A 12,230-nucleotide genomic window follows, 5' to 3' on the forward strand; every position below is an offset into this window, starting at 1 on the left:
CATCATATTTAAATACCGCGGTATACCGTAATACCGTCATACCGCCCAACCCTAATTACAAGTCATTATTTACTTTTGAAAGTGGATGGCTAACGAATTAGCTAGCTAGCTAACAATCTTTTTCACTATTAGCTTACCCGAGCACGCATGCAGACGTTTCATTTAAAAGCAAACCAAAGTTTATTTCACCCCAGTTAATGTTCCGTTATTCTCATTACAGCACAAACCAACACAACCATTATTTAAAATATCTGCCATGGACCCAAGTGGTGTAGTAGCTAACTGTTAACCTAATGTTAAGCGTTCATGGCCTCGGTAAACATAACGAAACGACTAAATCCGTCAGTTCTGTCACATTTAATTGTCGACGTACACAATTTCACTTTTTATCACACAGGTTTAACTTTGATAAACTCACCTGCTTCCCGCCATTGATGCTTTCAGTAGTAAACGCTCCAACTTGCCAAACTCCACTCTGTGTATCAATCCGCCTCAAACTGTAGTCCAGAGTCAGGTGTGTCCCTCCGCCGCTAAATGTAGTCCACTATCATATAACGTGTGTTATTCTTGTTTTTATCAGTATTAATATTAAGGCTTTTCGTCTGTGAAAAAAATTGGTTAGCCCCATGCTCCCATGGTTTAAACGTTTTAAAAAATATTATTGTTCTGTCTAACTCAAAAATGGTCCCACCTATAGGAATCGCCCACTCTTTCCCCACCTTTTGTTTAACTGATAACTTACAGACATGAGTTAAATGAACATTGACAACATAGAAAAACTCACAAGTAGTCAAGACAACTGATTATTTTATGTTAGATTTTCTGAAAACTTACCAGAAAAATAACCTGAGTTCAAAATCCAAAACTTGTCATGACAATTTGAGTTGAAAAGAAGAAATGAGTTCACATAACTTATTGAGGCTGAAATGTTTTAGTGTATCTTATTGTTCTTAGTTACAGTAGTTGTATTAATTTTCATTAATTTTGCAAATGTTGTCGTTTTTGTTTTATTTATTTGCAAATTAATGCATTTGAATGCTTTAGAAAGTGGGACATTACCATTTTTAATATAAGAGCCAGTATTACTGGCTCACTTAGTTTGCCAGTGGTGCCATGTCTTTGCCAGATGTGGCCCAGATCTGTTTTGGGATATGTGGGCCATATAAGCATTTCCTATATGTGGGCCACTTTTGGCTCATATGCTGTTTGCCGATGCCGGCAGTGAGCCGGCAGTGCCGTAACGTTGCCAGAAGTGGCCCACATCCGTATGCTATCTGGGTATGGAGGTAAATATGTAGCAAAAGTTTTGCACCTGTAAAAATGAAATCTGTAAAATTTGTAGCTGTAAAAAAAAAATCTGTAACTGTGAAAAAAATCTGTAAAATTTTTATCTGTAAAAATAAAATCTGTAACTGTAAAAAAGATTTGTACCTGTTCGTGCAGGTTTATTCGCTTCTGAATGTTTATTAGCCGAGAACGAGATAAAAGAAACTGGAATGTCAGGCAGAGTGTCCAATATGTCCACTATAAAACTAGCAGGGTTAAACGCATTAACACATTAACTAGCAGACAACACGCAGCAAACATGCACCATAATACCCACAGCAACGCTAATAAGGAAGTTATAACGTGAGTTATGATGTTCTGATCCAACTACACTGAAACTTTGTGATTGACACGCTTCTTGCTGCTCTAAAAACAAGCTCTTTTGATTGGTCGGTAATTACGTCTATCTTCCCAGTAGTCCCGCCCCCTGTGCCCCTAAACCCCGCCCCTGCAGCTACAGGTACAGATCAGTTTTACACGCTGACCGAGATATTTGTTGCAAAACTCGTGGCGGGCAGATTTGAAACTGTGCTGCAATGTTTTTATTCTCACATCGAAAATAAAAGTACAGATTTATTTTTTACAGGTACAAATCTTTTTTACAGTTACAGATTTTATTTTTACAGATAAAAATTTTACAGATTTTTTTTACAGTTACAAATTTATTTTTTACAGGTACAAATCTTTTTCACAGTTACAGATTTTTTTTTTACAGGTACAAATTTTACAGATTTCATTTTCACAGGTGCAAAACTTTTGCTACATATTTACCTCAGGTGCTTGACTTCATATGAATGTCAGATTGCAGATTAAAATTTCTCAGAAAATGTTCTAGATTAGCGGTGCTTTATGCGGGCTGAGGTGTAGCTGTGGTAACAAACCGGAAAAAAAAAAAGAAAGAGTGGCCACCTTTCATGTCAGTCACACTGACCTGTTTGAATGAGGCGTGATCTATCAGCGTGTACTCTGATCGATGTATTGGGCACTCCTGATCTGAATGCACAGTTTGTTTATTGTCCACCGTGAAAACGATTCCGTACGTAACGACGTAATTTATTCACCATTCAGACGCGCCCCCCTGTCATGCCTCTGTGCCACACACTTTGAGAAAAGCTGCCTTAAGGCAACATGACTTCATAGGAGTTGAAGATCTGCATTAGGTGGATCAACCCAGACTCTGTGGTCTTGTTTGAGACGAGTAAGAATTTCACACAGTCAGAAATTGTCTTTTATCGCATCTGAGAAGCAATCTCTCATTCGCTTTATTTTCTCAAGTAATATAACAAACAGTTACAAATAAAATACTGAATATAATAGTTATTGAAAAGAATTTGACTCTATTACACACTATTGCTAAGAAATAGGCAAACAATATCTATTTCCCTATAAGCAATATAAATCAAGTAATGAACCTACAATGGTCAATACTTCTATGCTCTAAGCAATCAAAGAAATTAAAGACAAAACATACTCCTGAACATTCCTTTTTATAGCCTCATAGGCGGGGTTAGCATTGAGTAAATAAACTGTGGTTTGAAGCTAAAACATGTTCAGCAAGTATGTTTGAACATTTTCCACACATTAATTATGTACAAACATTGTGGTTTGGACATTCACAAACCACTTCATTTACCATTCATTCATTCTTATCTTTGCTAACCCGTGGGACAGATCACCCTCATAACTTCCGTATGGGTTAGCTCTGTGCAGGGGTTTTATTTGTTGCCTTGCCTTGCAGCTGAATCTGCAACGTTTTTGCTAAGCTAGGGAGGGAGCACCGTCCTGTGGTTTGCTGTATTCTTTGCCACAAGTCTATGAGCTATTTTTTAAGTTGCACAATTTCGGAGTTCAGCTGAGCAGTCTGACCTCTTTATGCCTTGACTGAAGTCTGTGCTTCCGCTTCTTCAGTTATCTACAGCAGTGTAAAATGCTAAATTGGCATATAATATCTACAGCATCTTTTTTAAGATCTAAATCCATTTAATATTCACAAAAAAAAAATTAAATGTTTTATATTTAAAGAAAATCTTCATAAATGTATCACTGCATCACTGCATTAGATTCTAAAATCACACAAACGGTTTAATGTTACACTTTCATGTAAATTTTATATTTAATTTGTTGAATCTAACAGTTTTGCTTTTGATCCTATACCAACCCAAATCCCCGGGTAGAGGAGCTCAGTGAACTTGGTCTGAACTCTGTGGAGGAGCTTCATTGTATCAGAGATGCTGTAGAAAGACAGAGTTCCTGCTTTGTAATCCACATACACTCCTATTCTAGAGGAACTCAGATTGAAGGCAATTTTAGTCTCTTTGTGTTTGTGCCAGAATAAAAAGGTGGATGGTGAAATCTCTAAACACCAGGACACATCATTCCATCCAAACACACACTCATCATCACTTCCCTTCCTTCTGATGCTTTTATATGACACCAGTATATAGGCCCCATTATTTCCACTCCACTCGACCTCCCAGTAACAGCGTCCACTCACACTCTCTCTACACAGAACCTGAGAGTAATGATTAAATCTTTCTGGATGATCAGGATACAAGTGTTCTTTTCCACTCCTGGTCGCTACTTTGTTCTCCTCAGACAGATGGAGGTTTTTATTTACTGTGTTTGGATCCATTGTGAACTGACGGAAATCTGGAGAGGAAACACAACATAAACCAATTAACATAGAAAAGTGTGTACGTATGTGTGTGTTACTACCTGTGTGTGTTATTATGAGTGTGTATGTGTTTGTATTTGTAGAAGTAATGCACGTTACTATGTGTGTGTGTGTGTGTTTGTAAGTGTGTGAGAGTATGTGTGTGGATGTAAGTGTAAGTTGTCTGTGTGTGTAGGGGTGTGGTGTGTGTGTGTGTGTGTAAAGTGCCCTATTAATGTGTGCACAGCTGTAATTGATTAAAATTACAACCTCTAATCAGAAAATGCAAATAAAATAAATTCCTTTTACAAAGCGGATTCCAAAAAAGTTGGGACACTAAACAAATTGTGAATAAAAACTGAATGCAATGATGAGGAGATGGCAAATGTCAATATTTTATTCGTAATAGAACATAGATGACAGATCAAAAGTTTAATCTGAGTAAATGTAACATTTTAAAGGAAAAATATGTTGATTCAAAATTTCACAGTGTCAACAAATCCCAAAACAGTTGGGACAAGTAGCAATAAGTGGCTGGAAAAAGGAAATTGAGCATATAACGAACAGCTGGAAGACCAATTAACACTAATTAGGTCAATTGACAACATGATTGGGTATAAAAAGAGCTTCTCAGTGTCAGTGTCTCTCAGAAGCCAAGATGGTAAGAGGATCACCAATTCCACCATTGTTGCACAAAAAGATAGTGCAGCAATACCAGAATGGTGTTACCCAGCGTAAAATAGCAAAGACTTTTAAGTTATCATCATCAACCGTGCATAACATCATCAAAAGATTCAGAGAATCTGGAACAATCGCTGTGCGTAAGGGTCAAGGCCGTAAAACTCTACTGGATGCTCGTGATCTCCGGGCCCTTAAACGTCACTGCACCTCAAACAGGAATGCCACTGTCAAGGTAATAACAGAATGGGCTCAGGAATACTTCCAGAAAGCATCGTCAGTGAACACAATCCACCGTGCCATCCGCCGTTGCCAGCTGAAACTCTACAGTGCAAAGAGGAAGCCATTTCTAAGCAAGCTCCACAAGCTCAGACGTTTGCACTGGGCCAGGGGTTATTTAAAATGGAGTGTGGCAAAATGGAAGACTGTTCTGTGGTCAGATGAGTCACGATTTGAAGTTCTTTATGGAACACTGGGATGCCATGTCATCCGGACCAGAGAGGACAAGGATAACCCAAGTTGTTATCAACGCTCCGTTCAGAAGCCTGCATCACTGATGGTATGGGGTTGCATGAGTGCTTGTGGCATGGGCAGCTTGCATGTCTGGAAAGGCACCATTAATGCAGAGAACTATGTTCAGGTTCTAGAACAACATATGCTCCCATCTAGACGTCATCTCTTTCAGGGAAGACCCTGCATTTTTCAACAAGATAATGCCAGACCACATTCTGCAGCAATCACAACATCATGGCTACGTAGGAGAAGGATCCGGGTACTGAAATGGCCAGCCTGAAGTCCAGATCTTTCACCTATAGAGAACATTTGGCGCATCATAAAGAGGTAGGTGCGACAAAGAAGGCCCAAGACGATTGAACAGTTAGAGGCCTGTATTAGACATGAATGGGAGAGCATTCCTATTTCTAAACTTGAGAAACTGGTCTCCTCTGTCCCCAGACATCTGTTGAGTGTTGTAAGAAGAAGGGGGGATGCCACACAGTGGTAAAAATGGCTTTGTCCCAACTTTTTTGGTATTTGTTGATGCCATGAAATTTTGAAACAACATATTTTTCCCTTAAAATGATACATTCTCTCAGTTTAAACTTTTGATCTGTGATTTGTGTTCTATTCTGAATAAAATATTAGATGTTGGCACCTCAACATCATTGCATTCAGTTTTTATTCACAATTTGTTTAGTGTCCCAACTTTTTTGGAATCCGGTTTGTATTTACTTTGACTTTTATTTAATGTCAGACAGGATGAACCTGAGATATTTCATGTTTTATCTGCTCAACTTAATTAATTTATTAATAAACATCCATTCCTGCATTTCAGGCCTGCAAAATATTCCAAAAAAAGTTGGGACGGGGGCAATTTAGGGCTAGTAATGAGGCGGAAAAAACTAAATAATTATGTAATTCCAAACAGGTGATGTCAACAGGTGATTGTAATCATGGTTTGCATGCAAAAGCAGCATCCAGGAAAGGCTGAGAGTCTCTGATGAGTAAAGATGATCAGAGGATCCAGTTTGTCCACAAATACGTGAGAGAAAATGATTGAAATGTTTAAAAACAATGAACCTCAAAGAAAGATTAGAAGGGATTTACATATTTCTCCCTCTACAGTGCAGAATATCATTAAACCGTTCATGGAATCAGGAGGAATTTCAGTGTGTAAAGACCAAGGGTGCAAGCTTAAGCTGAACGCCTGTGATCTTCCATCCCTCAGACACTGCAGCAAGAACCGCCACTCAACACTAGCTGATATAACCACATGGGTGAGGGATTAGTTTATCAAACCTTTATCAAGCTCTACAATACAGAGTTACTGCACAAATGATACTTAAAACTTTACTGTGCAAAAAAAAGCCTTATGTTAACCATGTCCAGAAGCGGCGTCGACTTCTCTGGGCTTGGAAGGACCATCACACAGTGGATGTATTGTGGTCAGATGAATCAGCATTCCAGGTCTTTTTGTGGAAAAAATCAACACCATGTGCTCCATCCAGACTGTTATTAGCAACAAGTCCAAAAGCCAGGGTCTGTCATGGTATGTGCTGTGTCAGTGCCCTTGGTAAAGGTCAAAAACACTTCTGTGATGCAGCATTAATGCAGAAAAGTACATTGAGATCTTAGAGCAATATGTGCTGCCTTTAAGACGTCGTCTTTTCCAGGGACGTCCAGCATTTTTCAACAAGATGATGAAAAACCACCTGCTGCACACATTACAATGGCATGGCTGCAGAAGAAGAGGGTACGGATACTAGACTGGCATGCCTGCAGTCCTGACCTGTCCCCAATAGAGAATGTGTGGAGACTTTTGAAACAAATAAAGGGACAACAACGACCCCGTACTGTTACACAGGACGTTACCTATGTTGTGATAATAATTAGCTTCAAAAGATTAATAACCTTTTTAATAAGTCAGGGGCACCACCGGAATTTAGTTTATTTTAACTTAGATTTTGGTAAATTCCAGGAAAACCAAATTAAGGATGAATCAGCTCTATACTGTAGGATTGAGTCCTTTTAGTCTATTTCTCACTTCTGGTAATCAAAATTAACACACTCAACTTAAAGGATTATCATATTTATTGAAGATTAAAACATAGCAAAAACAGTACTTAATAAAAGGAATATACGATTAAACAGCAACAAGAGTAAAATTATGGAAAATACTAAGTGAATATTTAAGAACTTATGGCTGGAACCTTTTTGGTGAAAAGAGGGAGATGTGTCTAATTAGGATGTCTGTTATTAATAAGTTTACGTTAGAAAAATAATAGCCAGCAGAACCAAGCCCTTCACGAAAGCGAGAATGTATTGTCTACCTTTGTAGTCTTCAAAGTCCAGCGATGGTTCTTCACGTTGGAGCTCTTTTGACCAGTTTTCAACAGATGGGATCGGTGGCTCCTCTGTTCGGGTCGGCTCAACAACGCGGTGCGTGTAGTCTGGATGTTCACTTCCTTAGAACAGCTCTGCAAGGAGACTCATGCCAAGGATTGCGTAAAGAGGTTGGGTTCTGCCTTCGCGTCCGAATCTGGGCAAGGAGCGTTGAAAAGAGGGCTTGTGGCTGATGTCTGTCTGGTGGATGCGGCCAGCGCTTCTCCTAGACGGTAGTGGCTCTAGAGTCAAGCCAGCTGAGGGTCACGGTTACCAGACTGGGGATTCAGTCGGGTCAGCTATCCTCTGGTGATCTTCTCAGGTCCGATGGCTTTAGCTCTTCCTTGTTGAAGTCCAGGGTGTCGAGTTGGAGCCTTTTTCTTGGGTCGAAAGCATGTTCCTTTTGTCTGAGAGAGTCTCTGTAGCATCAGCTTTACCGCCTCTTTTCAAGGGACCGTGAGGGGAGGAGTTTTGCTTAGGGAAGACCAATAAGATGACCAGGACCTCCTACCGAGGGTGTGGCGCAATTTTAGCTTCCTACATTCCACCAAAAAGGAGTAACTTATAAGTAACCACTGGATGGCACTATAGCTCTTCCAAATTACCACTTCTATCTAGCATTAAACATTCCAATATTTCTTACGATTTAAACGTTAATACTAGATACGGACTGGTATAGGCACTCTTATAAGTATATCTATATATACTGGGATATGTTAACTTTTAGCAACAAGAATCAACAAACATCAAGTGTTTTTGATAACTTTAGCACACATTAATAGGATTATACATGCATTACTATAAACACACAATCTGATAAATGATTAATAAAACAACTTCATACATTCACATGCATACATTCTGTGGAGACAACAGAGCATGAAATACTTCCTAAGATTTTAAGCTTATATTGGGTCAGACTAATATTTGAACAGTTTTACCCTGAGCCGGTTATAACATAAAAGAGGGCACACATTAACAAACATGACACAATTGCAATTTGGGGTGTAATCGTGTACAATTATAGCAAGTTAACAGGGCCCCTATTACAAAGCCTAAAATAATTGCAGTAGAACTTTGAGGTGTGTAATTGTGGCAAATTATAACATATAAGCAGACAGCATATTACCAAAACCTAGCACATTTAAACTCTGGAATGTGTAACTGTGAGTGGGTTCTTCTGTGGGGGTAGAGGTGTGATCTTTCCCAGCAGATCTGGGGGACTCTGAAAGCCCCGGTGCCTTACTGTCTAGAGAAGTGGGTCCCTGTAGCAGTGAATGAGTCGTTAGAGAGTCATTAAGAGATAGACTCCCACACATCAGAAATCCTCCGGGTAATAAACATTGAGCCAAATGGGTTTTTATGGTGAAGGTCTGCCTTTTTGTTTAGACAAAAGAGGTCTGGAAAGTCAGTCCGAAATCCTGTTCTCCCCAGGGAGCCTTTTAGTGTGTTAGTTCAAAGGGTCTTAAACCCAGAAAGGAGGTGTCAACCGAAGTTCAGGCAGTAACTTTTAAAGATTACCATCTTGTTGGTACATCCAGCTTGACTTGAGAAAAATTCTTAGTTTTTAATGTTCTGAAAGAAGAATGCAAATATCCATGACACTACATTCCCCCACTCGGTTTGAGGTTCTTCCAACTGAAGAGGATCAGACCGCAAGCAAGTGGAATGGCTGTGAAAGTCAAGTGGTTAGTAGACACATATTCTCATACTTCAGTGAGGGCATGGTTCTGACAGGTTGCGGTTTGAGTTATTATAATGAGATACATGTAGATGGCCTACTCCTGTAGCTCTATGAGGACTGGGGCCTCATTTCCCTCCTCCTCGGCAGGGGAGTTAACGGGATGGTCTCGCCCTCGATTCTTTTGTCTCACAAATTTGACCATCCGTTCAGAGCAGTTACTCAATTCTGTCTGCAGCCTCTGGGTACGTTTAAAGTAGATGTAGGTGATTACACCCGTGAGAACATATCCCAGACTCACCATGGCCACCAGGACTGTGTCAGAGGCTGACCAGGAGTGAAGGAGGTATTGACCGGGGGTTCGGGTCTCTGTGGTTATTTCCTTAAGGACATTGTCAATAGGCATCACCTCTAGGGCCTGCGTTCCCTCGATCTGGATGCGTGTGATCGTGGTCTGTTCCAATTCCAGGGTATGTTTGGCAAAGAAATCGGGTATTTCAAGCTCGCTAGCATACTGATCAGGTTGGAGGTGGTATAAGGCCAAATCCTCCACATGTAGGAAGGCATTGGTGGGTACGCTGACCCAGAAAGTTTGGCTGGGCAATTCCATGCGATCAGCGGTGTCATGCTGGTCGTATGTTAGGAGTGCCTCTTTGGCTGGGGTACTAACCAACCAGCGGCTTCCAACCAACTCAGCCTGAGTGGACTCTACCTGATGTCGAGGCGTCACCGTGGTCGCACAGCGGGCATCAGTCACCATGGGCTTAAGTCCACAAATGCCATTGGTACTATCGCGGATGAAAGGCTTACTGGGACAGAGATAATGAATCTCTTTGGTAAGGGTGCACATGCGCAAATTTGGGGTCAAATACAATCCAGGGTCATTGTCATGGTAGGCCACAATTGGTGGGGTCTGGATCTTAATATGGGTGTCACCCTGCCAAAACCCGACATTAACCACGTCTTTTAGCCAGTAAATGTTTTCAACCGAGACTATAGGTAAGTTGAGAATAAACGCCAATTCACGATCTTGGGGATTGACGTAAAGGGGTACGGCACTACCCAAAGTGTAGGCTAAGTGTGCCTGTAGGTCAGTAACAATTTCCCGAGTGGCTGCAGAGAGAATGTCGTGTACCAAGGAAAGGGGTACCAAATAGGCAGGAATCCTACCCAGGGCTAGGCTATCTATTGAGGAAGAGATTTCTCGCAACATATCAGACATTAACATATTGACGAGTTGAATCTGCACTTGATCAACCTGAAGTACGGAGATTAGCGAGTTCACAGTTTGCATTGTTTTATTCAGAGCGACGCTGTGGGTATTTAGCACTACCACGGTGCCCCGTACAGATTGTCCGATAGTTTGTAGTTGTGCCTTTTGTTGGAGCAACTGGAGTTGGATATCGGGAATCTCAGCCTGCAATTCTCCCACGTGTCGTTTAACGGTGGCAAGAGTAACGGCATTCACAGCCGAGGTTCCCAGGCCCAGAATTGATCCGATAGCTGCAGCTGCGGTTAGTAATCCCCCAATAAATCTTTTTGATTGCGTGTTTTGTCCACTCAGTTCTGACTGAGTGACAGTAAATTTTTTCAGCTGTTGTAACATGTGGGAGGTGTCCACCTCCGCATGTTGCAGAGCTTCCCTGGTCCACCGGGCACCGGCCCAGCTTAGTTGGGTAGCGTGTTGGGTATATTTTTCTTGCATACCTCCTGGGGGTCTAACCGCACGAACACCTTTTGGGTGTGTAGGCGACAGTTAGCGATTAGAAGTCCGGGTCGTTCCCTCAACACAATGCCTGAATTTGGTCCTGGTTCAATGATCTCGAGCCCGGCAACCTCAGTTAACAACCCGAGGGTTAGAAGAAAGATCAACGAGGTCATCCTATCGGAAGAAGGGAATACAATTAGTGAATTGGTCAGTTGAGAGAGCAATAACCCCTCAAGGAGGGTGGGTTGATCCACCCCCACTAGTTAATACAGTTCCTTAAGACAACTAAACCTAAGTAAGGAGTGTGGTCACAAAAGTATAGAGACAGCACGACAGCTACAACGAGTAAGACCAACAACCAAAAGTTATCTGGCTATGAACTCTGGGCACCCTGAAGTGCCAGTCGGTTGGCTGTTGTTCAAGCCCTAACTGGGACACCGGTGTCCCCAACTAGTCCCATGGGGGTTTTATGTGGCTTGATCTGATTGCGGTGCACCCATTTGGAAACAGGTTCTCGCTGACCTAGGCTAATCTTGAGTCGGTACACAACTGCTGACAACTTATCGGTGATCACGTGAGGGCCGGACCAACGGGGAAGGAGCTTCCGGGTAAGTTTTCTAGCCCCCTGTCTAGATTCCCCAGTTGGTTGGGTGAAGATGTAATACCACACCTTGTCCCCCACTTGGAGTTCGTCATTGGAGGTCTTTTGGTCATAGTAGGCTTTGCGTCCTTCTGCACTTTTCTCTAAGTGTTTTTGTGCAAAAGCAAATGTAGCTCGCAGATGTTTGTGTAGGTCGGTCATGTATTGGTGGGTAGTGTAGGCTGTAGCTACACTAGCCTCACCAGGCTGATAGAGCAGGTGCAGGGGAAGGGTCATCTGCCTACCTGTCATCAGTTCGAAAGGGGAAAAACCTGTAGCGTTATGCGGAGTTGCCCTAATGGCCATTAGTACCAAGGGCAGCTTAATATCCCAATCTCGGTGATGGGATGACACATACTTTTTCAGTATGTCTACTACCGTCCGATTGGCGCGCTCCACCTGGCCTGAGGACTGCGGATGGTTGCTGACATGCAGGTCAGCTTTTACGCCCAGCATTTGCCAAAGCTGCTTCATGACATCGGCCGTGAAGTGTGTTCCTCGGTCAGAGTCAACACGACTGGGTAGGCCGAATCGAGAAAAAATGTGGTTCATCAACAGGTAGGCTGTGGTTTGGGCCGTGTCATTTGGGGCTGGTAAGCATTCTATCCATTTTGTAAATGCGCAAGTTACAGTGAGAAAGTACTTGTTATCTCTGGTTGACTTA

General features: G+C 41.7%; 1 protein-coding gene across 1 annotated transcript in view; it reads right to left on the reverse strand.

The window, feature by feature from the left end:
* Positions 1-3,367: 3,367 nt before the first annotated feature.
* LOC134312488 (E3 ubiquitin/ISG15 ligase TRIM25-like) overlaps positions 3,368-12,230 on the reverse strand; it is a 39,781-nt gene continuing 30,918 nt past the window's right edge. Inside the window, exon 7 of the mRNA XM_062994474.1 lies at positions 3,368-3,975. Within this exon, the coding sequence (XP_062850544.1) occupies positions 3,440-3,975 (536 nt within the window). The 3' untranslated portion in view covers positions 3,368-3,439. The remainder of the gene's footprint in view (positions 3,976-12,230) is intronic.

Source organism: Trichomycterus rosablanca, chromosome 4 (genome assembly GCF_030014385.1).
Source record: "Trichomycterus rosablanca isolate fTriRos1 chromosome 4, fTriRos1.hap1, whole genome shotgun sequence".
NCBI classification, from domain to species: Eukaryota; Metazoa; Chordata; class Actinopteri; order Siluriformes; family Trichomycteridae; genus Trichomycterus; species Trichomycterus rosablanca.